This window comes from Panthera leo, chromosome A3, assembly GCF_018350215.1.
Source record: "Panthera leo isolate Ple1 chromosome A3, P.leo_Ple1_pat1.1, whole genome shotgun sequence".
In the NCBI taxonomy this organism is placed as follows: domain Eukaryota; kingdom Metazoa; phylum Chordata; class Mammalia; order Carnivora; family Felidae; genus Panthera; species Panthera leo.
The window spans coordinates 25,250,252-25,276,243 of NC_056681.1; the positions used below are offsets into that span (position 1 = coordinate 25,250,252).

At 46.7% G+C, this 25,992-nt stretch overlaps 1 protein-coding gene and 1 non-coding gene across 7 annotated transcripts; one reads left to right on the forward strand and one right to left on the reverse strand.

Moving 5' to 3' along the window:
- The first annotated feature begins 565 nt into the window (after positions 1–565).
- On the forward strand, positions 566–24,644 carry PXMP4 (peroxisomal membrane protein 4). 6 transcript variants are annotated; one of them, XM_042931207.1, is made up of 5 exons: positions 576–902; positions 7,476–7,538; positions 10,806–11,004; positions 14,943–15,022; positions 22,386–22,562. In XM_042931207.1, exons 1-5 carry the CDS (start codon positions 691–693, stop codon positions 22,465–22,467), a joined length of 636 nt encoding a protein of 211 aa, XP_042787141.1. In that variant the 5' UTR covers positions 576–690; the 3' UTR covers positions 22,468–22,562. The 6 variants fall into 6 exon arrangements, with proteins under 6 accessions (XP_042787144.1, XP_042787143.1, XP_042787141.1 ...); XM_042931208.1 differs by lacking the exon at positions 22,386–22,562 and adding an exon at positions 19,562–19,690 and having other exon boundaries at positions 578–902; XM_042931210.1 differs by lacking the exons at positions 10,806–11,004; positions 22,386–22,562 and adding an exon at positions 19,562–19,793 and having other exon boundaries at positions 566–902.
- LOC122216699 lies at positions 11,256–11,358 on the reverse strand. The gene has a single exon (XR_006201055.1). It is a non-coding gene; the product is annotated as a U6 spliceosomal RNA (small nuclear RNA).
- Positions 24,645–25,992: the final 1,348 nt, after the last annotated feature.

Genomic DNA, 25,992 nt, shown 5'->3' on the forward strand with positions numbered 1-25,992 from the left:
TAGGAAGCCCTCTCTGAAGAGGCGGCATTTGATCTGAAACCTGACGTTTGTGAAGGAGCCCGCCATGGGCAGAACTGGGGGTGATGCATACCAGTCAGGGAAATAGCAAGTTCAAAGGCGCTGAGACAGCAGCATTCTTGGCATGCTCAAGGAATGGCACCCTTACCAGTTTTGCTGGAGATGAGTGAGGGGGCAAGTGACAGGATATGAGGTTAGAGAAGGAAGCAGGGGCCAGATTATACAGTCTTCTCCTGTGAGTTGTGGGAAGGAGTTTGGATTTGAAGAATAAACGGAAGCCTTTGAGATGCCATATGATTTATGCTCTGACAAGTTTGCTATGATCACTGTTATCCAATCAGAACTGTCATGTGTAAAGGTGAGGTCTGGCTCCTCCCAGGGTCACTATCCCAATACTAGGGAGGGCAGCTCCTCTTTCAAGAAACCTCCTTGAAAACTCACGCCCACCTACTTCCAACCACGGTCTACAGTCTATCTGGTGGGACAAATACGGGCTCTGGATTCTGGCCCCCTTAGGGCCTGTCGGGCGGAGCCCATTTGTGATTGGTTACAAGCTCTCCCACTCTTCCAATCAGACGCTACTCGGGAGGAGTGCCAACATCCCGTTCTCCATGCGAGATGAGTGGGCCATTTGATTGGCTCTTCCCCTAAGAGTGACAGCAGACAGAGCCTATGGGTGCAAAGGCACGGCTCCTCCGCCTCGCGCTTCCAAGGTGCGCCGACGGACCCTTCCAGTGCTGGTCCTGCTTCTTGCCCTGTCTCGTCGTCCCTATGGCCGTCCCGCCGCAGCTACGGGCTCTGCTCCTTGCGGTCAACGCACTGTTGCGCAAGCGCCGCTACCACGCTGCGTTGGCCATGGTTAAGGGCTTCCGGAACGGGGCAGTGTGAGTGGGGCTGTCGGGCCGGGCCCGGGCTGAAGGGTGGGTCCGGCTGGGGTCGGAGGAGTGGATTCTGGGCCCACCGCAACGCCGTGTGCCCTTGAGCAGCCTCCCTAGGCCTCGGTCCACCGAGGTGTCCAGCACGGTGGGCGCTGGATTTGGGGTTCCGTGAGCCTTCTGAGCTGGGGCTCCCATTAAGCTGTTTTGGGGCTCTACATGCTTTGCAACCTGGCCCACTTGCCTTGACCACCACCCACGCCAGCCCTTGTATCCTCTCGTTTGGCCCACCCCTCCCCACACCACCCCCCATACCCCGCTATGTGTCCTTGGGTCTGCCTGGCTTCAGCAGTCCCATCTGCACAGTGAGAAGTGGCCACTGGCCTCTAGCAGGCCAGCGGTGCCTTCTGCCTATGCTCCCACCATTAAGGGAGCCCATGGGCTCGTATCCCACTTCTCACTTCTTATCTGTATGACTCTAGCGCCAAGTCCCCATCCTGCCCAGGGAACTCCTAAGGCATAAGCCTGAGGAGTGAGAACAACTGTGAAAGAACCTGCAGATATTTGCTCGACATTAAATTGATTCCACCCTGGCCATCAGATCTGCTGGAAAGGAGGTCTTGGGTTCATTTTACCTGGCTGGTAACTGGAGGGGAGCTCCCCCTCCTTTAAAACTCATGCATAACTGTTGTCATTTATTGAGAGTGTACTGTGCCAGAACTGGGGACACAACAGAAAAAACCAAAGATTTGTTCTCCTGGAGTTGGCATGCTAGTGGCATCATGGCATGGTGGTGAGACTGCCTTTGTTCAAATCTTGGTGCCACCGACCTGTGTGATCTGGAGCAAGTCATTTAGCCTCTCTAAGCCTCAATTTCTATAAAATGGGGACGATAATAATACTTACATCATACTGTCAGAGGATTGAATCAGTGTATGTGAAATGCTCAGCACAGTGCCTGGTATATATATCTGTTGGCTGGTGTGTGTGTGTGTGTGTGTGTGCGTGTGCGTGTGTGTAAACAAGGACGTCTGCCTAGATCACACTGTCACCTTTTCAGGTCTCTGCTTAAGTGTCACCTTCTCAATAAGGTCATCTCTGAACTCCTCACTTCCTCCCATACTTAAGTTTTCTCCATACTACTTGTCACCATCTGACACTAAGTTCACCTATGTATCCTGTTTTTATATTCTGTCTTTCTCACTAGAAAGTGGGCTTCAGGGGCGCCTGGGTGGCTCAGTCGGTTGGGCGGCCGGCTTCGGCTCAGGTCATGATCTTGCGGTCCGTGAGTTCGAGCCCCGCGTCGGGCTCTGTGCTGACAGCTCAGAGCCTGGAGCCTGTTTCAGATTCTGTGTCTCCCTCTCTCTCTGCCCCTCCCCTGTTCATGCTCTGTCTCTCTCTGTCTCAAAAATAAATAAAAAAAAAACGTTAAAAAAAATTTAAAAAAAAAAAAAAAAAAAAAGAAAGTGGGCTTCAGAGGGACAGAAATATTTATCTACTTTGTTCCTTGGTGTATTCCTAGTACATGGTGCATAGGATACTCTCAAACATTTTCTGAATGCATGTACAAGTGTACAGGGTAGGAATTGCAATTGTCCCCATTTTCCAAATGAGAAGACTAGCTCAGAAAGGTAAACTCATTACTTATGGTCACATCACTTGGCCAGTGTCACAGCCAGGATTCAAACACAGAGATGCCTGATCCCAATGCCAGGCTCTTGGCTTCTCTGGAAACCCAGAGTCAGGTGGAATTGGTACCTGTTGGGCCTGAAGGTTTTATCAGCCATGCTGAGGTGTGACTAAGATGGGATAATATAAGTGGCCCTTTGCTAAGTTATTCTCAGGACAAAGCAGCAATGGGCATTGCCCAATGCTAGCTTTGTGTATATACTTTCAACCCAGTTGTTCCTGTTGTCTCAGCCTTCCCAGCCAGGGCAGGCACTTGCTAAGATCAGGCCCTTCTCAGGCCTAGTTCCTTTATTTCAAAGCTGGGTGCCTTCATCTCTTCTGGCCTCAGTTTCCTTCTCTGTAAAATGGAAACAGCCTCACTCAAACGGAGTGATCTAAGGCAGTGATCCCATTACTGTTTAGTGCTAAGGCACCATGTCCACCTGTAAGGACCAAGAGTTCAAGGTCCTAATGAGATTCATCATTAAAGTACCATGGCAGTGCCCGGAATGCTTTACAGAGGAGGTGATGGTGATATTTTGAAGGCCGAGTTAGAATTTTCCAGGAGGAGAAGGGCATCCCAACCAGAGGGAATGGTTTGAACAAAGGCCTGGAGGGGGAAAAGAATATGCGGTTTGTGCAGAGACGCTATCCATTCAGGGAGGCAATCTTGGACGACTAAGACATATAAGCTTTGTAAAATTGAACTCTCTGTGATTTCTACTCTTCAATATGTCAGTGTGCATCTCTAAAAATTAGAGCATTTTCCTATATGGCTAATTATCATGATTATACTTAATAAATTAATAATAATCTATAGTGTTGACTACTGTCCAGTTAATAGTCAAATTGTCCTGGCTGTCCCCTAAATGTCCTCCCTAAATGTTAGTTTGCTGAGACCAGGCTCTTCCTGGACATCATGTTGAACCTGTCATTATGTTCTGTAAGTCCTTTCAAACCCCAGGCACCCCCCTTTTTCAGGACATAGAGTAATCCTGTGAATGATAGTAACTGGCTCCCACCTGAGTTTGAGAGCTTTGGGAATGAGGCCTGGCAGATATACGGAGGTGGGGGCACTATTCCACTTATGTCTGGGGTATAAGCAAGGGCCCTTTTCACCCTGGTGAGCTGGAGGAGGCTGAGGGCCTCTTTGTTCAAGGGAAAGAGACATGGCTTTGGATGAGGTGTGCCAGAGAGCTTGCTGTGGCCAAGATGGGGGCCCTGCCCACTGCCAGGCAGGAGACAAGATAAGCAATTCAGCATGGCCATCGCAACAATAACACTGGCTTCAACTTGTTAACATTTACTAATTTAATTTATATATATGTATATATATTTTAATTTTTAATGTTTATTAATTTTTGGAGAGAGAGAGAGAGAGAGAGAGTGAACAGGGGAGGAGCAGAGAGATAGGGGGACAGAATCAGAAGCAGGCTTCAGGCTCTGAGCTGTCAGCACAGAGCCTGACGTGGGGCTTGAACTCACAAGCTGCAGGATCATGACCTGAGCTGAAGTCGGACGCTTAACCGACTGAGCCACCCAGGTACCCCTATATTTTAAAAATTAGGTAACGTTAGGGGTGCCTGTCTGGTTCAGTTGGTAGAGCATAAGACTCTTGATCTTGGGGTTGTAAGTTCGAGCCCCGCACTGGGTGTAGGGATCACTTAATAGTAAAATCTTTTTTAAAAATTAGGTAACTTTCGGGGCGCCTTGGTGGCTCAGTCGGTTAAGAGTCCAACTCTTAGTTTCGGCTCAGGTCATGATCTCACGGTGTGTGAATTCGAACCCCGCATCGGGCTCCATGCTGACAGCACAGAGCCTGCTTGGGATTCTCTCTCTCTCCCTCTCTCTCTGCCCCTCCCCCACTCACTCTGTCTGTCTCTCTCTCAAAAAAACAAATAAAACTTAAAAAAAATGTTTTTTTAATTACGTAACTTTCAGAAAAGGCATAAAAAATTCGATGCTATGCCTAGCTGGCTCAGTCAGTAGAGCATGAGACTCTTGGTCTCAGGGTTGTGAATTCAAGACCCACATTGGGCGTGGAGCCTACTTAAAAAAAAAGGTAGATGCTATGAAGGCCTGCTCACCCCATTCTTCTATCACTCAGTCTCCCTCCCTGGAGGTGACACCTATATCCAGTCTCATGTCTCCCTCCAGAAGTATTCTCTGCATGTACAAACAAATACATATATTTCCCCCACACACATTTAAGACAAGTTTTCTTTTTTATTTTACTATTTAAAAAATATTTTTATTTATATTTGAGAGCGCAGGCAGGGGAGGGGAAGGGAGAGGGGAGCAGGAGATCTGAAGTGGAGTCTATGCTGACAGCAGCTAGCCCAGTGTGGGGCTTGAACTCAGGAATCACGAGATCGTGACCTGATCTGAAGTTAGATGCTCAACCAACTGAGCCACCCAGGTGCCCCAAGACAAGTTTTATTTTGAAATAATTTTAGATTTATGGAAGAATTACCTCGTTTGATGCAACTTTATATTTTACACATCTTGCTTTAATATATCCTGCAGTGCACATAAAGCTGCCTCCATCTTTTACATCTGTGTAGTATTCCACTCAGTGGTGGGACCATTGTTTATTTATCCAGAAGCTCCCTGTGGATGGACATGGGTTCGCTTCCAGTCTTTTGCTGTTTCTAACAAGCCTGTGGTGAACAGTCACAGATACTCATATGACAATATGTAGTCATGGTCATTGTGCCAAGGATTTTTAGACCTTGTAGCTTGGTAAGATCAGGGCCTGGCAGCTGGAGAACTTGGTGGGATAAGAGGGAGTCCAGTCAAGAACAAGAAGGAAGAGACTAGAACGTTCACATGTGCTATGTCCTTAACTGCCAGAAGCAAGTCTGAGATGGAGAATACTTTTTACTGATGGGAGAAGAGAGGCTCAGAGAGGTTAAGTAACTTATCCAAGTTCACACAGTAAAACGTGGCAGGGCTTTGGCACCAAATACTACAGTATTTCCTTTTTACTACCCACTTGAATATAGTTAAAACAGAGGGGGGACCTCGCTGGCTCAGTGAGTGGAACATGCAACTCCAATCTTGGGGTTGTGAGTTTGAGCCCCATGTTGGGTGTGATTGTTTAAAAATAAAATCTTTAAAAAATAAATGAAAAACAATGAGGATGAAAGTATTCATGTTCACACAATCCCCAGTGCTCAAATGAGGAAGTACAAGGAGGGTCAGGGGAAGAGGTTTGAGTTTTAAAAAGAGGCCTTGGGGCGCCTGGGTGGCTCAGTCGGTTAAGCGTCCGACTTCAGCTCAGGTCACGATCTCACGGTCCGTGAGTTCGAGCCCCGCGTCAGGCTCTGGGCTGATGGCTCAGAGCCTGGAGCCTGCTTCCGATTCTGTGTCTCCCTCTCTCTCTGCCCCTCCCCCATTCATGCTCTGTCTCTCTCTGTCTCAAAAATAAAAAATAAACGTTAAAAAAAAAAAATTTTTTAAAAAAAAGAGGCCTTTATGTAACTTAAAATTTATTTTGGCATGCCTGGCTGGCTCAGTACATAGCACGTGTGTCTCTTGATCTCAGGGTCATGGGCTCAAGAAGCCCCACACTGGGCATGGAGCCTACTTTAAAAAAAAATTTTTATTCCAATTGCTTTAATTTTAAAAGCAATGCTTAATCATTATAGATCATTTTGGAAGTATAGAAAAGTTAAAAGATAAAAGTAAATTTGCATACTTCTCCAGCTCTGGGGACATTGCTAACATTGTGGCATATTTTTTTCCAGTGTTTTTTATTTTTTAAATCCAGTTTTACAAAGCTCAGGTCCTCCTGTCTATAATAGTTGGAAAGAGGTGTATTTTGAACAGGTAGAAGGAATTATATTACTCAGCAACTATTTTAGGGAACTTATTAACTTTAAGATAAACCAAGCTAAAGATAGAACCTTCTAGAAATTACCTTCCCTCACAGATAATTAAAGGTTGTTCCAGAATCAGTCAGCCATCATGTACTAAGCACATGCTATATGTTAAGTACCACGCAAGGTGCTGGGGACTCTGTGGAGGACAAATCACAGTCCCTCGCGAAGCCCACAGTCTAGTGGAAGAAAGAGATAATTAGAATAGAATAAGTAGTTATGAGAAATTGAATCATTAACCCAGGAGTATAGAGTACCACAGAGAGGCTTGGGGCTCTGTGGCAATGCAAATATTACCCTAACCTAGGCTGTTGTGTAAGAAGCCTCCACAGAGGCCCCAGCTGAGACTGGAGAGCTGAGGAAGCAGTGGCTACGTGAGGAGTAAAGGACAGTCTAGGCAGAGGGAACAGCCTGCCCAGAGGCAGGGGAGAAACTGGCAGTCCAAAGACCTATAGGAAGGCCAGGGGGGGTTGGATGGAGCAGGAGAAGTAGGGGGCAAGAGGTAGGAGAAGTAAGCAGGGGCCACATCTTGCATCACTTTCAAGGCTGTGGGAAGAGTCCAGATTTTATTCTGTGAGTAGGGGAAATGTATTGGCGGCTTTTAAATTGGGATGTGATATGATTTATGCTTTAAAAAAAATGAGTCTGGCTGCAATGGTAAGTCAGTGTGGAACCGAGGGAGCAACTCCACACAGCCAGTTGGGTGAGGCTGGTGGAGGCCTTTGACACACATGGTCCCCTTTCATTGGAATTATAACCAGCCCTCTAGGCTGACATCCCCTTTTACTGTTAGGCAAACTGAGGCTCAGAGAAGTTAAATAACAAGCCCGAGGCCACACTACCAAGAAGGTGTTAGGACTGGGATTCGAACCCATATCTAACTTGAACCCAGATCTAACTTGAAAGCCAGCATTATCTCCCCTTCCAGGACGATGTTAGGATTAAGCTTGGAGAGGGGGCGAGGAGTCAGATTGCCCAGGGAGACTCTGTGAGGCAGTGACGCCATAGTAACTGTTTCCTTTCATTTCTGCAGCTACGGAGTCAAAATCCGGGCCCCTCACGCGCTGGTCATGACCTTTCTCTTCCGGAGTGGCAGGTACCCACCCCCTCCTCAAACTGGGAGAGAGTATGTTCAGCCCTCAGTACCAGGACGGTTGCACTAGCTTCCTAGCTAGGTCTAGCCTATCCCCCATCACCACCATCTCAAGTACGAGTCTGATCTATTATTGCTGCTCAAAAACTCCCCCGGCTCCCACGATCCTCCAGAGAAGCCCAACTTCCTTCCTTAAAAGCCCCTCTGCAACTAACCACGAGGAGCACTGGGTGATGTATGGGATTGTTGAATCACTACATTGTACACCTGAAATGAAGATAACAGTGTATATTAAGTATACTGATAACTTAAAAAAACTTTAAGATAACTTTAAAAAAAAGGCCCCCTGCTGCCTGGTCTCAGCTGCATCCCCACACTGTTCTCCTACATCCAGCCTGCAGTGCCCTTGGCACATAGGACTCGCTGCCATGCCACATGTGGTCCCACCTCCACTCGTTTACCTATACAACACCCCCTGCCGGGCATGCTCTTTCCTCTTCTGCCCTACTTTTATTTCCTTCCTGGCAACCAATACCAATTTTATGAGGATTACTTCCTTGGGAAAACTGTCCATGACCTCTCTTACTCAAACTTCTTGGTCTTCCTCCAACCCCCGTGACTTTCCCCTCATGGCACTTCTCAGAAACTACTCTGTGGCCTCGTTTTTAATGCTGAGATTTATTTGGCCATGGATCCTCCTTGGGTGAACCCTTGCTTTTTTCTTTTTAAAGTTTATTTATTTATTTATTTATTTAATTTTTTTTTTAAACGTTTATTTATTTTTGAGACAGAGAGAGACAGAGCATGAATGGGGGAGGGTCAGAGAGAGAGGGAGACACAGAATCTGAAGCAGGCTCCAGGCTCTGAGCTGTCAGCACAGAGCCCGATGCGGGGCTCGAACTCACGGACCGCGAGATCGTGACCTGAGCCGAAGTCGGACGCCTAACCGACTGAGCCACCCAGGCGCCCCTTTATTTATTTATTTTGAGAGAGAGAGAGGGAGCGCGCATGAGCGGGGGAGAGGCAGAGAGAGAGGGAGGGAGAGAGAGAATCCTAAGCAGGCTCCATGCTCTCAGCGCAGAGCCCAATGTGGGGCTCAAACTCATAAACCGTGATATCTTGACCTGAGCCGAAACTAGGAGTCAGACACTTAGCTAACTAAGCGTCTGGCCTGGTTTGTTTTTTTTAACTTTTTTTTTTTTAACATTTATTTTTTGAGACAGAGAGAGACAGAGCATGAACAGGGGAGGGTCAGAGAGAGGGAGACACAGAATCTGAAACAGGCTCCAGGCTCTGAGCTGTCAGCACAGAGCCCGACTCGGGGGTTGAACTCACTGACCGTGAGATCATGACCTGAGCTGAAGTCGGCCACTTAACCGACTGAGCCACCCAGGCGCCCCTGTGGCCTGGTTTTTAATGTATGTAGCTTCACCTAGAGCTTATAAGAAGTACACATGGACAGCCTATTGGCCAAATCCAGCTCACAAGATTTTCCCTTTTTGTATTTTTTTAGGGTTGCTCTTTTCTTTCTTTTTTTAAGTAAGCTCTATACCCATCATGGGGCTCGAATTCACACCTCTTGTATTTTTGCTTTATTTATTGATTCGCTGATTTTAGTTTTGGTTTTTGCCCTCCGTTTTCTTAAAATTTAACTCATTCTTTCAAACAGTAAATATTTATTGAACATCTACTATGTGCCAGACACCATTTTAGGTGCTAGGGATAGAGGAGCGAACAAAGCAGTCAGTGATCAAGAGGAACAATGCTGGTGGCCCAGACATTGGTGGTGGCAGTGTAGGTGAGAGGTAAGTGGTCAGACTCTCGAAACATTTTGAAGGCAAGATTAGTACCAACACTTGATAACTGGGAAATCCAGCTTTCTTGCATTAATGCCTGGCTGGCACAGTCACTATAGCATGTGACTCTTGATCTCGAGGTCATGAGTTTCAGCCCCATGTTGGGCATAGAGTTTACTCAAAAAAAAAAAAAAAAAAAGATTAAGAACTGGCAACACGGGGCTTGTGTTCCTGTGAGGCGAGAGCCAGCTGACTCCTGGCTGTCCCCACTCACCTGGCCGATTTCCACAGGTTCCAGTTGACCCACTTCAAGGTCCTCATCTAGCCTCGAGAGAACTTGGTTGGTTGTGTCATCCTTGAATTGACTTCCAGAGTACACTCTGCCCTTGTCCTTGTGTTCTCCTCACTGCCCCCTAGTGACTTAATTTTAAAAGATAAATAGAGGGGCGCCTGGGTGGCGCAGTCGGTTAAGCGTCCGACTTCAGCCAGGTCACGATCTCGCAGTCCGCGAGTTCGAGCCCCGCGTCGGGCTCTGGGCTGACGGCTCAGAGCCTGGAGCCTGCTTCCGATTCTGTGTCTCCCTCTCTCTCTGCCCCTCCCCCGTTCATGCTCTGTCTCTCTCTGTCCCAAAAAAAAAAAAAAAAAAAAAAAAAAAGATAAATAGAATCCTTTCCCTACTTAAATGTGTACTTTTCTCAGGATAAAGACAGAAGAGCATGGCCCTTCCTCTCCCCACATCATTTCCCCCCGTATTCTTTGCTCAGGCCTTGATGGCTTCTCTCTGTCCCTTTACTCCTTACTCTCTGTCCCTCCTCCAAACCTTTGCATGTGCTGATCCCTCTGCCTGGATGCAAGTCCTCTCCCCTCTCGACTTCATTGACACCTCATCAGTCCTTCAGATCCCAGGATCATCTCTGGTCAAGGTCGAAATTTGACCCTTGCTTCGTGATTATTTATGTTCTCCCTTTAGATCATATATCTTATGAAGGCAGCAAGCACTTTCCCTCAGAATCGTTTCCCCAGCTCCAGTACATAGTAGGCTCTCCCTTACTCTCTCATTCATGTCTTCACAGCTCACTCCAAAAAAACACGTATTGAGTACCTACTATGTGCCAGGCTCTATTCAGATGTAGACACCACTCTTCAGTAGCTTGCACTGGAGTGGGGTGGGAGTAGGGAGAAATAATAAACAAGCATATAAGTGTCAGCTGGTGTAAGAGCTGTGAAGGAAAAGAGGACAGGATATGATGGGCATTCTTTTGAGTCGGGTGGTCAGGCAAGGGCCCTCTGAGGAAGTGGCATGGAGTCAAGGCCTGAATCCAATGGGACAGCAGCCCCCAGGACATGGAAGCTAGAGGCCTGGGGCTGAAAGAGCAGTGGCCGTGAGCTCCTCGCCTGGTTCACATTTGCACGCCCAGTGAGTGAACGTGGAACAGTGGGCCTGTGCTCATGGGGGCTCCCTGTGTTTGTGCAGCCTCCAGGAGAAGCTGCGGGCCATCCTGCAGGCCACGTACACCCACTCCCGGAACCTGGCCTGCTTTGTGTTCGCCTATAAGGGGCTCTGTGCCCTGCAGTCCCACGTGCAGGGCGAGACCTACCAGGTGCACTCGTTCCTGGCTGCCTTCATCGGGGCCTTGCTGGTGTTTAGAGATAACAGTAACATCAACAGTCAGGTAAAGACCCTGCCCCAGGATAGGGGTTGGGCTGCGGGTGGGGTGGGGGGTGGGAGGGATGTGGTCCAGGTAGAGGTCAAAGAGGTAGAGGTCCAAGGGTCTGTAATTCACCAGTCCCTGTGTGACCTTGGGAAGGTCACTTTCTCCTCAGTTTCCTTATCTGTAAACCAAGCAAGCGGCTTGCTGAAATTCCATCGTTCCCAAAACTCAGTGTGTGTGCTGTTTTCTGGAACAAAGATCTTTTTTTTTTTTTTAATCTGGAACGCTTCACAAATTTGTGTGTCATCCTTGCACAGGGGTCATGCTAATCTCTATATTGTTCAATTTTAGTAGATGTGCTGCCGAAGCGAGCACTGGAGCAAAGATTTAAAAACAAAAAACCAAAAAACACTGTGCAGTGAAATGAGGAAAAAAAAACAAAACACACCACCACTCTGGGGGCACCTGGCTGGCTCAGTCAGTAGAGCATATGACTCTTGATCATGGGTCATGAGTTCAAGCCCCACATTGGGTGTAGAGCTTACTTAAAAAAAAAAAAATGGCTACCAGACACCTGGGGGGCTCAGTTGGTTAGGCATCTGACTTCAGCTCAGGTCATGATCTCACCATTTGTGAGTTGGAGCCCCGTGTCGGGCTCTGTGCTGACAGCGTAGAGCCTGGAGCCTGCTTCAGATTCTGTGTCTCCCTCTCTCTCTGTCCCTCCCCTGCTTGTACACTGTCTCTGTTTCTCTCAAAAATAAACATTAAAAGAAAAAATTTTAAATTGGCCTGGAGTAAGATATTCATAAAACATAACTTTTTTTTTTTTTTTTACATTTTACTTATTTTTGAGAGAGACAGAGAGACAGAGCATAAGCGGGAGAGAGGCAGAAGAGAGGGAGACACAGAATCTGAAGCTGGCTCCAGGCTCTGAGCTGTCAGCACAGAGCCCGCCACGGGGCTCAAACTCACAAACCGTGAGATCATGTCCTGAGCTGAAGTCGGACACTTAACCGACTGATCCACCTAGGCGCCCCATAAAACATAACTTATTACGCTCGAAGAATGATCTATTCTTTAACTTGTCCTTTTTCTAGGTTAAAATCCTTTTTCTTTTTCTTCTTTTTTTTGTGAAATGAAATGCTAGTTAGTGTTTTAAGTCCTTTTTGGTCATTGTGAAAAGTTGGCAGCCCCTCTTTTTGCCTCCCTCAAATTTATTAAATACTTTCAAATTATAAAATGTTTTATTTTCACATTTTAAAAAATGCAGACTAAACACCCCTGTGCGCCTGGCATACTCCTAGGTGCTTGGGGTATGGTCACAATAAAACTAGAAAATAAATTGAAAAGGGGCACCTGGGTGGCTCAGTCAGTTAAGCGTCTGACGCTTGATTTCGTTTCAGGTCATAATCTCACTGTTGGTGAGACATGAGATCGAGCCCACATCTGACAGGGCAGAGCCTGCTTGGGATTCTGTCTCCCTCCCTCTTTTCTTCCCCTCCCCCATTTATGCATGTGCATATGCTCTCTCTCTTTCAAAATAAATAAACTTAAAAAAAAAAAAGAATTTAAAAGAAAGTTCCCACCCCCCGCTAATTGTCCAGCCACTGTCCATGAACACTTCAACTGTGTCTTGTGTGCTCTTCAGAAATTGTCTGTGCTTGTGTCTGAACATATCAGGAGTTTTCCTCCAATGAGATCACACCACACTTTTTCTTCACAGAATGATGTATTTTGGAAACCTTTCTTGTCAATCCCTCATTCTTTTTAACATCAGCAAAGTTCTCCATTGGGTGGATAGACCAGGCTTGATTTTCCCAGTCTCCTCTGGATGGACAAGGGGGTCTCTAGCCTTTTGCCAGTACACACACATTGCAGTCTGCATCTTTGGGCGTTTGTCAATCCATCTGAAATTTCCTCAACATGGGATTGTGGAATCTGTGGATATGAGCATTTTGTATTTTGAGAAAATTTCCCCAGTTTTTGTTGTTGATGTTAGAAATGTCACTGGTCTGGGATGCCTGGGTGGCTCAGTCGGTTAAGTGTCCAGCTCTTGATTTTAGCTCAGGTCATGATCTCAGGTTTTGTGAGGTTGAGCCCTGCATAGGTCTCTGTACTGACAACATGGAGCCTGCTTGGGATTCTCTCTCTCCCTCTGTCTCTTTTTCTCGCCTGCTGTGTGGGTGCATACTCTCTCTCAAAAGAAATAAACTTAAAAAAAATAAATAAAAGAAATGGCACTGGTTTATAAACTTCTAAGGCCTAGGAATCCTGGTCACACCATCTTCTTACCCCTCCTTTTCCCTGACCCCTCTGACCTCCATTTCTGAAATTTTGTCATTTCAAAAATGTTCTAGAAGTAGAGTCATTGCTGTATGTAACCTTTGAGGATTGACTTTTTTTTTTAAGTTTATTTACTTTTTTGAGAGAGCTCATGCACATGCAGACATGCGATTAGGGGAGGGCAGAGAGGGAGGGAGAATCCTAAGCAGGCTCTTGTGCTGATGGCGGGGCTCAAACCCACGAACTGAGACCATGACCTGAGCCAAAATCAAGAGTTGGTCGCGTAACCGACTGAGACATCCAGGTGCCCCTGCATGTTTAATTTTTTAGGAAATTGCCAAACTATTTTCTAGAGGACCGTACTATTTTACATTCCCATCAGGAATATACAAATGATCCATTTTCTCCACATCTGAGCCAGCATTGGTTGATCACATTTTTAATTTTAGCCATTCTGATAGGTGTGCAGTGCTTCTTATTGTGGTTTTAATTTGCATTTTCCTAATGGCTAATGACGTTGAACATCTTTCCATGTCCTTATTTTCCATCTGTATAACCAGTTCAGTGAAGCATCTGTTCGCATCTTTTGCTTGTTTTCTAATTGGATTGTTTCTTTTCTTTACCGTTGAGTTTTAAGAGTTTTTTTTTTTAAATATATTCCAGATACCAGTTTGTCAGATATGTGTTTGTGAATATTTTCTCTCACCTGTGGCTTTTCTTTTCAGGCTCTTCATAGGGGCTTTCACAATCAATTTTAAATTTCGATAAGATCCAACCTATTGTGTGTGTGTGTGTGTGTGTGTGTGTGTGTGTGTGTGCGCATTGTATTTTTTGGTGTCAAGTTACCTTTTAGTTTTGAAACATGTAAATGTATTCATTTTCTAAATTTTTTTAAATGATTTTTTATTTTTGAGAGAGAGAGAGCACGAGCAGGGGAGGGGCAGAGAGAGAGGGAGACACAGAATCTGAAGAGGCTCCAGGCTCTGAGCGGTCAGCACAGAGCCTGACATGGGACTCGAACTCAGACCGCAAGATCATGACCTGAGCCAAGGTCGGGCGCTCAACCAACTGAGCCACCCAGGTGCCCCTATTTTCTAAAATTTTTAATTAACAAGAATGATAAATTAAGAAATGAATAGCAATGTTAAAATACCTGCTACATACTATTTCAAATCACCTTGCATACCAGCACACTGTTCCAGGGGCTCCTGGATGGCTTAGTCAGAAGAGCATGAGACTCTTGAACTCGGTCGGGGTCATAGGTTCAAGCCCCACATTGGGTGTAAAGATTACTAAAATAAATTTTAAAACTTTATTCTTTATTTATTTACTTTTCTAAATGTTTATTTATTTTGAGAGAGAGAGAGCATAAGCACAAGTGGGGGAGAGACAGAGAGAGGGAGAGAGAGAGAGAATCCCGAGGAGGCTCAGTGTTGTCAGCACAGAGCCTGACATGGGGCTCAATCCCATGAACCCGTGAGATCATGACCTAAGCCGAAACCAAGAGTCAGATGCCCAACAGACTGAACCACCCAGGCACCTCTAAATAAAGAAACTTAAAAAAAAGAGAAAAACACTAGTCCACTGCACAGTAGGTGCCCCAGTGCATGGGTCAGGGGGAGAAGGTTCCCGGTGGCTGGGCCCTCCTGTAATCCCCTGTCATTCCCTTCCTGCAGATCAACATGTACCTGCTGTCACGACTCCTGTTTGCCCTGTGCCGCCTGGGCGTGGAGAAGGGCTACATTCCCGAACCCAGGTGGGACCCTTTCCCTTTGCTCACTGGGATAGTGTGGGGGCTGGTGCTGTGGCTCTTTGAGTACCACCAGCGCACTCTACAACCCTCACTGCAGTCCTCCATGACCTACCTGTATCAGGACAGCGATGTATGGCACGATATCTCAGACTTCCTCCTCTACAACAAAAGCCTTCCCTCAAAGTAACGTGCTCCCAAGGTGCTTATGGGGGCATCTACACCCGAGATTGGCTCCATCGGTGAATCCTCCCAGTGGATCCTTCTTCTCAAGATCATGGTTCTCAGACTCCAGATTCTATTGTCCCAGGGTTCCATTTGCTGAAGCAAAAGCACTGATTTCCAAGTCCCGTTAGGTACTCCCAAATGGTGGACCAAGTGGCGATTCGGGCTGTGGAGCCTTGGACATGATTCCAGCTCTGCTGCTGACTTCTGTGAGACCAGGGAAAGACATCCCCTCTGGGCATCAGAGGAGGGCCCTGAAGTCTCTTACTGGTGTGTACGGTCTTCAATCATTCTTAAGTAACAGAGTGCTCCTTGCTGGTGGGCAGTGGGTTGCAAATACGTTTTTAGAAAATATTATATTCCTTGCTCAGGTGTTCTATTGGAGAAGCTCTAGAATTCCACTGTCCAGTGGAAGCACAATGGGATCCATATATGTAATTAAAGCTTTTCTTAGTAGCCACATTAAAAAAAGTAGAAAGAAACAGGTGAGATTAATCTTAATTATATATTTAACCCAATATTTCTAAAATTTTATCATTTTAACATGTAATTAATATAAAAAGTAACAAGCTATTTTACATTCTTTTTTCTTGTACTAAGTCATCAGAGTCACGTTTGTGTTGTATGCTTATAGCATGTCTCAATTTGGGCCAGTCATTTTTCAAGTGCTCAGTCACCCACATGTGGCTAGTGGCTACACAGATATAGAACACTGCTGTCCTTACAGAAAATTCTAGTGGACAGTGCAGATACAGAGCTGGGGATATGGGTTTGAGTCCCCACTCCACCACTATGTAACCTTGGGGAAGGTACTTAACCTCTCTGAGCCTCAGTTTCCTGTAAAATGAGGATAATCATAAAACACAGCGGGTGTCCTCATTGGACTTGTATAACTACAACAGCTGCTATTACTACTAATTACTTCCATTTAGTGAGCTCCTACTTCCTCCCGGTGCTTTGCACATATTATTTTTAATCCATGCAGTGACCTTGCAAGTATGTATTCTGATCCTCATTTCACAGATGTAGACACAGGATCAGAAAGGGGAAGTAACTTGCTGAAGGTAATACAACTAGTATGATGGCCAAATCAGGGTTTGAACCCAGAGCTGTCTGAGTTCAAAGCCCATGGGTTTTTTTCAGTGCCTTATGTTAAATTTAGAAATCTAAGCTATGCAAACGTTAGCTGGTTATAGGATCGGTTCCAGGCCGGGGGTGCAAACTCAGGTGCCCACAGGGACCTGGCAAGGGGCATAAATGAAAATGTGCACTAGGGAGTGGTGGGGACACGGTCAACTGGAGACTCACGGGCCAGTCTGATTTTAAAAATCAGTGTGCTGGATAAATCAAACAGGTCTCCAGGAAGATTTGGTCCATGGCCCACCAATTTGAGACCCTTGGTCTAGTAAGAATACTTCAGTCTCTTTTTATATTTTAGAAATTACTAGTAGAAATGTGCACATGAGTCACTGGTGATCTTATTAAAATGTAGATTCTGACTCAGTGAGTTTGCGGTAGGGCCAGACATTCTGCACTTCTCACAGGCTTCCAGGTGCCGCTGGTGGTGCTGCTGGTCTAAGCCATACCTTGAGTAATGAGGCAGTAGGGAATGATATGCAACCAGCCATTATCCCTTGTTACAAGTGAGGAAACTGAGTCACAGAGCTGTTAGGTAATCATGGTGGCATCACATCTGATGCCAATAGCAGTGTTCTCAGCCATGGTGTTGTACTACACGTTTGGAGAAGGTGATCTGGAAGGTCTCTGAATTCACTCTGTGGAGGCTGAATGAGATCCCAAGGTTACGTGGGGGAAGGGGGTGGTCATCAGCAAGCAGATGCTGGGGGTGCTGCACCCATATCTCCTCCAATTTACCACTTCACCGCACACCAGCCAACTTTTCCACCTGCCACCCCTGTGTCTCTGCCTGAAGGCCCTCTCTTGCTACTGGCGTCTGCTCTGTCGCCCCACAGCAGGTCTGGAGGATTACCACATCCCAGGAGCAGCTCTCAACCAATGACTGATGAATGCCCCCTCCCCCCCCCATTATCACCGGGTGGGGTAACTCCGAGGCACATGCTCCACACTGGCTCCCAGAGTTCCCCAGCGGGACTGAACTCGGGCTGCCCACAGTGGTCATTTGCTTGATAACACTTCCTTCTCTGTCTCCCTTCCTCATGCCCCTATGAGTACTTCCTGGGACCATTTCCCAAATAAACCACTTGCACTGAAATCCTTGTCTTGGGGTCTGCTATTGAGGAAACCCAAACTAAAATTGGCCTCCAGTGCAGCAGGTTGAGAGTCCGTATAACATGCTGATTGGGGACAGCAAGAGCGCCTGGGCTCAGCCCTGTTTCCTTAGGCAAATGGCTTAACCATTCGGTACCTCTGTTTCTTCATCTGTAAAATATGCAGTCTGATAGCACTCACCTCACAGGATGGCCTGGGGGATTAAACAACATGATGAATATAAAGTAAGCACTCAATAAATGTTTGCTGTTATTTCTAATATAGCATCCCAACGTAGGAGGAAGTGTGGTCCTAAGAACTGAGTACCCCCGCTTTTAGCCTGTCCTACCCACCCCCCCACCCCCCCCAGTTAAAGGTAGAGCCTTGGCTGTGTGCCTGCCTAGCATCCCCCCACTGCTGTGGGGGCCTGGCCAGCTACACCAGCGACTGTCTCTGCTCTCTAAGAATAGGTTTCCCTCACAGATGGCATCTCTCTGGATCCTGCCAGAGCATCTGGTGCCTCCAACTGCTCACTCCAGGGAGGAAGGCTGTGTGGTCCTTGCTGAGGAGCAGAGCTCTGGCTTCCAGCAGACCTGGGAGGAGTCCCCACTTGGCTCCCTCCTAGCTGAGCTTCCATTTCCTAAGATCCGTAAAACGAGCATTGCCAAAGGGCCCTTGGCACACAGTAGGCACTCTATAAATGCTACTTCCTGAAATAGTACAATGGTTTAATGTGTTTATTAAGGACCTGCCACATTCCTATGAAGTCTTCTGACACGTAAGACTATACAAAATAATTTTTCAGCAAAACTCACAGTACAAAAGGTAGATCACAAGGAAAAGTCAAGTTCCTTCGTACCCCCAAGCTCCGCCCTCAAACCCCTTCTCTTGCCAGGGGCATTCACTGTTAGCACTTACTAGTACAGCCTTTCTGAGATATTCTGTACACAGCCACCTATCTTTGTCTTATGAGAAACGTTTAAAAAAGATTTTATTTTTAAGTAATCTCCACACCCAACATGGGGCTCGAACTCACAACCCGAAGATCGAGAGTCACATGCTCCGTCGACTGAGCCATCCGGGCACTCCTGTCTTATGAGAAACTTTTATATCACACTGTCATCTCAACAAGTCTTTGACATTTCTTCCTTGTCCTCTGCGTGTTCTATTTCCCTTTAATCAATAATCTAATATGAAAGTGAGCCCTTTCTCTGAGCTGCTTCCCACCCCAACTCTACCCCATCACCCCCTCAGGCACGCTGTTACTGTGATCAGTGTAAAGGTGAACCTCCCTAGATATCCAGATATTACCATCGGTGACACCCCACGTTCAGGCCGATGGAGCTCCCAGTGAAAGGGAAAGGACAAAACTGAGGTTAATTTGGGGCCTTCTGCTGCTCCACTTTCAAATTAGAGACGGGTCCGTGAGGCCCATGTGAGAGCAATGATTCATAGGCCAAGATGCCAAGAAACTGCCTCTTGTGACGCTCCCTGCTCCCTGCTCCCTTCTACGTCGCAGGCCCCAGAAAGAATTCTAGAGATGGTGTTTCTTTCTCCATCGTTTGCTCGGGTTTACAAGAATCAAGCTTTGAACCTGATGCTCTCCTAAACCAGAACATCGTGCTGCACGCATTCCACCCCCCAGAGCGAACCCCATGTCGCCACAATCTGTGACTTCAGCTGGGCTGCTTTCTTTAACGAATTAGAGGGTATTTATAAAAAGAAACGTTATTTCTTTTCCCCTCCCCTTGTCATGTTCCAGATGGATAGGGAAAGAGTGTGTCTTCCTTCAGCCCTGAAGAGCATTTGGGTAAGAGGGGTTTCGTTTTAACCAGAGAGTCTCCTACAGGACTCGCTCATGAACTACAGGCTGCAGGGGCCCAGGTGGACGACAGAGGGAAAGCTGGGCTCCCTTCTGGCATTGTTTTTAGAGACGCTTCCTCACGGAGGGTTCCCTGCTTTCTGCACCAGGTCTCCGTGCCCAGAGCTTTGCAGGTGTCACGATTTCACAAACAAGACGGGAAAACAGGCAAAATGGAAATGTAGGTCATAGGGTCTCCATCCAAAACCTTGTTCCCATTGCTTTTCCAGGCTTCCTCCGTCAGACTGTCCTCATGGGCTGGATGTCAGCTGAGGGAAGGATCAGGGCCAGGCCACATCGGCTCTTATTACTTTCCTTTTTAGGGGGTCTTTTTAGTGTGTGTCATGAACCCCTTTGGCATCTGGTGAAGCCTATGGACTCTTCTCAGAATGCTGTATTTAAACCCATTAAATAAAATACATAGGAGGGACGCCTGGGTGGCTCAATCATTTGAGTGTGTGACTTCGGCTCGGGTCATCATCTCATGGTTCCTGGGTTTGAGCCCCGTGTCGGGCTCTGCACTGGCAGCACAGAGCCTGCTTGGGATTCTTGCTCTCTCCTCTCTCTCTGCCCCTCCCCTGCTCACGCTTTCTGTCTATAAATAAATAAATAAATAAATAAATAAATAAATAAATAAATCTTAAAAAAAAAATAAAATACATAGGATTATTGGGGTGCCTTGCTTGCTTAGTCAATGAAACATGTGACTTTTGATCTTGGGGTTGTGAGTTTGAACCCCACATTGGGTGTGCAGATTACTTAAAAATAAGATCTTGGGGCACCTGGGTGGCTCAGTCGGTTGAGTGTCCGACTTTGGCTCAGGTCATGATCTCACAGTTTTTGAGTTCGAGCCCCGCATCCGACTCACTGCTGTCAGCATGGAACCTGCCTCAGATCCTCTCTTCCCCTCTCTCTCTGCCCCTGCCCTGCTTGCTCTCTCTCTCTCTCTCTCAAAACTAAACATTAAAAAAATTATTTTTAGGGGCACCTGGGTGGCTCAGTCGGTTAAATGTCTGACTTCAGCTCAGGTCATGATCTCGCAGTTCGTGGGTTTGAGCCCCACATCGGGCTCTGTGCTGACAGTTCAGAGCCTGGAGCCTGCTTCAGATTTTGTGTCTTCCTCTCTCTCTACCCCTCTACTACTCATGCTATCTCTCTCTCTCTCTCTCTCTCTCTCTCTCTCTCTCTCTCTCTCTTTCTCTTTCAAAAATAAACATTAAACTTTTTTTAATCTTTTTAAACAAAATCTTAAAAAATAATACAAATAAAATGCATAGGATTACAAAAGACAAGAATTATATTGACTATAGAGTTAATTATCAAAATATTTTTTAAATTTGTGATTTAGTATTATATGTTCTTTTTTTAGCACACTAAATAAATAGTAGCAGATCTAAAAGTGTCATGATTTCACAGGTGCATTAGGCATAAACAGTACCTCCAGATCCGGCAGCAGCTGTGACAGGGCACTGATGTAGTTGTGGTTTCTGTTGCTGATAAAGTTCTGGTGCTGCTAATTTGCCTCTGGTCTGTTGCCTGCATGGAGTTGAAGGAGATGTTACATTGCAGTCAGAGGCTGGTGAATTAATAGATATAATATTTTTTTCCTGTCCAAGTTCCTGGAACTTGGGTTCATGGGTCACAGATTCAGAACTTATGTTTGAGAGTGACCTCAGCCTGACCACATGGCAGCTGTCCTTAACCTAGCCCTGAACATGGGAATAATAAAAATACTGGCTGATGTTGTCTGAGTCTCTGCCAGTACCAAGTACCTGGTGACATTGGACGCTAGGACTCGGCAATGGAAGAAGCCAGCTCCTGCTCACTGGGGGCTTAGAGTCAAGGGAGGGAAGGCTGCCACATGAATACACAAATAAGATGATTTTGGAGAGCAGTGGGTGCTCTGAAGTCAATAGCACAGGGCAGTGTAATAGAATGACGTGGAAAGGGAGAACAAGAGGGTCTGTTTTCCAGGGAAGTTCTCTCTGAGATCCACGGTGAGGAGAGAGCAGAGATACAGAGGAAGGGTGTTCCCAGCACAGGATCTGCAAAGTGTGCAGAGGAGGGAACCAGCTGAAAGCATTCCAGGGCCTGGCAGGAGGCCCGTGTGGCTGGGACAGAGTGCAGGGTGGGGGTGCGCTGGAGTGCTGGAGTGAGTGTTGGAGATGGAGGCTGAGAAGCTGGCTGGGCCCATCAGGCAGGCTTTGTGGGCAGAATAAGTGGTTTGGGTTTTCTTCTAAGTGTTACGGGCAGCCTCTGGCAAATTTAAGCAAGGGAGTGATATGATGCGATTTACATTTTGGAAAGATTCTTCTAGCTACAAGTGGAGAAGAGTGTAGGGGGCCAGGTTGGCAGTAAGGATCCGTAAGGAAGTTACGTCATGGTCTGGGTGAGAGACCATGGCAGCCTGGACCAGGGTGGGGCTATGAGGTGGAGAGGAGTGGACAGATGTGGGATATAATTTGGAGAGAGACTTTGTGGCCCAGGGCTGGGGGCGGGGGGAGCAAGAGGGGTATAGTGAATGACCCCCATGTTCCTCCTCCTTAGGCCTTGCCCCCCCACCTGAGAAAGGAAAGCCCTGACCTTGCCCCCCCACCCTTGCCTCCTCAGCCCCCTACAGCCCTGGGGCCCCTGGCATGCGGGCTTCCCAGCTGGCCCCAATTGTTGTTACTCCCCAGGGAGTCATGGGAACACACTCCCCCTGCCCCTTTCAGCCCCCTCTTCCCAGACAGGGCCAGGCCCTAACAATGCCCCCTCAGCCAGCCAGTGGCCTGGACACAATGCCCCTGATTCGGTTCATTGCCAGCTCTAGGAGGCCTGCTGGGTTTCCTGGCCTGTTTGGCATATATATAACTCTGGCTTCCAGCAGGGATTTTTTTTTTTTTTTTTTTTTTTTTTTAACAACAACAACAACAAAAATCCCTGGCTCCTCCTTTCTGAATATCTTAATATATTAGAAAAAGCTTTTCTCTTCCTATCCTGAGCCCTCCGTACTCCCCTCCCTAACCGCACTTGCATGTGCCTGTCAACCCCCCCTCCCCCGACCAAATGCAGGTCAGCAGGTGTCAGCAAGAAAACGAGAGAAAGAAAGAAAAGCCGCTTGCTCCACCATGGCCAACCTCGAATGTGCTGGTGATGCTGAAGATCATGAGAATAATCTGAGGGCTTGTGACATGGCAGGCGCGGTGCCCAGCGCGTTTTGTACACTATATCTCACTACTTCTAGGACACCATCAAAGATGAGCTACAACATTATTTTGAGCCCCTGAGAAAGAAAGGAGCTACCAACGAAAAATTTAGGATAGGCCATTGATTGTATGATGCACCTCAGTTTCAGAGGTATTAAAATATGGGGGGGGGGGGAGAAGTCTTAGAATCCATGGAATTACGAGATCGCCTCATCTACACACCTCATTGCCCTCTGAACATATTTTTCTCCTTGTCTTTGTGCCTATCTGTGCCAACCAGAGTTTGGGGGGGCAGTGCAGGGATGATGAAAACTAGCCTGATGAAAACTCTCCTAGTCTGCAGCCTCCCTAGAACGATTTTCCTTGCCTCCTTGAGAGGAGATGTAGGCAAGCTGCCTCGGTGATTCATCTTTCATTCCTAATAACAGCTGACATTTACTGGGCCCTCTCTCTGTGCCAGGTACTGTCCTAAGCACTTTAATGCCCCAACAGCCCTATCAGGTAAACACTATTTTTGTCCTCCTCATTTTACACATGAAAAAAACAGAGCCCCTCCCCTCTAAGGGTCCCTTACTGACACTGCAGCTCTGGTCCGGGCAAGCACAGCTACTGTGTCTGGTTTCCCCCCTCTCCTTGGAAAAGCATCATCCCTTCTCAGAGGTTGGAGATGATGTAGAGAATGGAAGTGACACTGGGTGAGCTTTGAAGGGAAGAGAGGTCCCCAGAGCCTGAGTTCAGTGGGTAGTAGGGTTTGGGGGAAGGGAGGATGGCTTATCAACCTGGGACCTGTCCACTTGCACTGTTGTACCTTGAACCCTCTGACCCACACCCTACTGAACTATGGACCGATGGATGGACCAAGAACTTGGCCAAGGCCATCCAGCTGGGTAACTGGTGGCTGGCACCAAGCCCCGTGTCTCCTGTTTCACCATGAATGCCCACTTTTTCTGCTCTTCCACGCCCATGTCTTCTCTGCAAAACAGAGGGGCTGTGCAGGTGCTAGTTAGTTCCTCGACAGTAAGAATATCACTAATGCTAGTTAACATTTATTGGGCGCTTACTCTCTGCCAGGCACAGGCATCAGGGATTGCAAACTCAGATATCTGGAATGGCAGGGCAAGTAAGGTCACTAGGTGAGGCAAGCCATACAGGGACTATGGTGGCCTAGAGGGTCAAGGCTCTGGTGAAATGGGGCAACAGCAATTGCTCAGCACTGTGATGGCATGGCTAGTGTTGCCAGATATTACGGTTTTAAAGGAAAGCCAGACATTTGAATTTTTATATAGCATTTTCCGGTTTAAGAAAATTTTTAACTAATTCACAATTCAGGGAAAAAAAAAAAAAAAAAACCTGTGGGCAAATTAAACCATACTTGTGAGCCTGTTTGCAAATCTGCTTGTTTGCTTATTTAACCCGGACACCCATCCCATGAAGGAGCCTTTGCCCCTTTTTGTACAGATGGGGCGAGCTCTTTAAGAGCATAAATCATCTACTCAAGGTCATCTAGCCAAGCCACGTAGTTGGGGTCTGACTCCTGCAGCTTGCTCCTGTGTTTGATGGCCTCTCAGATGGGTAAGAGGCCTGTGTTCAGACACAACCAGAACTGGCGTGGTGACAGAACATCTCCAGGGACAGCAAACCGTCAGTCAGAGAATTCAGTGTAGCAGTGAGGGATCATTTGAGACAAATGTGATGTTGCAGACATAAAATTCCCCACCTCCCTCTGCCAGAACTCAACAATGGATGTCTCTGTGCCTCTTAATAAAATTCAGTCACCACAGAATCATTTCTCCCAATTAGGCACTCCTTATAATGATGGGATGTTCATGTTTGGAGACTTTTTTTTTTTTAAAACCTAAGAATGTATGTTTAGGTGAGGTGGTGTATGTGGAATAAATAGCCTTGAATTATTTGTGGTGTTTGTCAAACTTCTTAATGAGCATATTGTACACGTTCATGTAAATAATTCTGACTCTCCCACTGGACTGTGAGCTCCAGGTATGAGAGATGGGTCAGTTTTGCTTCCAGCTGTCTCCCCAGCATCTAAGCATGATGTCTGACAGAACTGCTCAATAAATATCTTGTAGATTGAATGTCTGATACAATTGCTCAATAAATATCTGTGGAAGTGAATTGACTTGTCCAGGGTCACACAGACCAATGTTCCCATTTATATCCACTTGATTTAGAAGTTCATGCTGTCACTTCTGCACAATCCTGCCTCTTGGAAAAACTCAAAGGAAAGATGTCTCCACACTGAGGATCATGGGCCCAGGAGCTTCCACACCTTTGGACTCTTTTAGAGTTAGATGTTGGTAGAGATGTGATGATGGGGGTGAGCGCCTACTAAGTTAGGCCACTATCCATCATGATACCTTTTGGAAACCTCACATTATAATCTTGACAGACCTGAGCCTGGCACGTGGGGTATTTATAGGGGGTCTTGAGGTATAAAGTGCGGGCCCTAGGGTTTTGCCGTGGAACAGGCTAAGTTCTCATCTCATTTCTGCTCCCTGACCTTGAGCTGCGAGTGGCCCTCCCTGAGCCTCCTTCTTCCTGCACCATGTGGATAAATAAGCTTCACTTAGGGGATTATTGGTTGAAAGGATATCATCACTGGAAGTGGCTGCCCAGTAATTGTAGATTTTTTGGAAGCCTACCAGCCAGAAGAGAACTGTTGATGTTGAGAACAGCCTTATCAGTATCTCCCAGGCTTGAGGCCAAGGGGCCCATCTTTCAGGCCTTTGCTGCTTTCAAGTGGGTATTAATAGATACAGAAGGACCTTATCTCTTCCTTGAATTCACACTGGGAATTCTGGTCTTCCCTCCTTTCTGCTGCAGCAGGACAGGAGGGATTGTGGGAAGAAGGGCACCTGATTCTACCTGGGAGGTTGGGTACTTGAATACTTTGGGGAGAGCAGGGCTTTGGTAAACTTCTAGCTTTGACCTCACCAAGCATGAATAATAGCCTTTCATCTGCTAGGTAAGCTCATGCCCTTTGGGCCTCAGCTTGTTCATCATGAAATGGGGCAATAACAACATCTGTCTTCCTTCTCCAGCAACCAGTACAGTGCTTGGTGTATGACAAGTGCTCAATAACTGTTTGTTGAGTGACTATTGGGTATGAGAGGACTTTACAAAGAGAATGTTGCTGTTATTGAGACCCTTTGGGAAGATATGGAGAAAAGAAACTCCCATCTGGAATGGGACTGTTGCTGATTTCTCTTACCCTCTGTCAGAGTCTGGCTTGGTTATTTCAAATGAGACCTACCATTCTAATAATGGTGGCTTATCCGGGGAGAAGGAACAGGATGATCCCATGGCTGGCAATCCAGCATAGGCCAGATTCTATCACTGGCTGGCATCACAGGTCTCTACTCCCGAATGGGCCTCAGTTTTCCCATCTCTACAGCAAGAGGCTTGTGCAGTCTCTATGGTCCCTTCCAATGCTGACACAATCTAAGATTTACAAT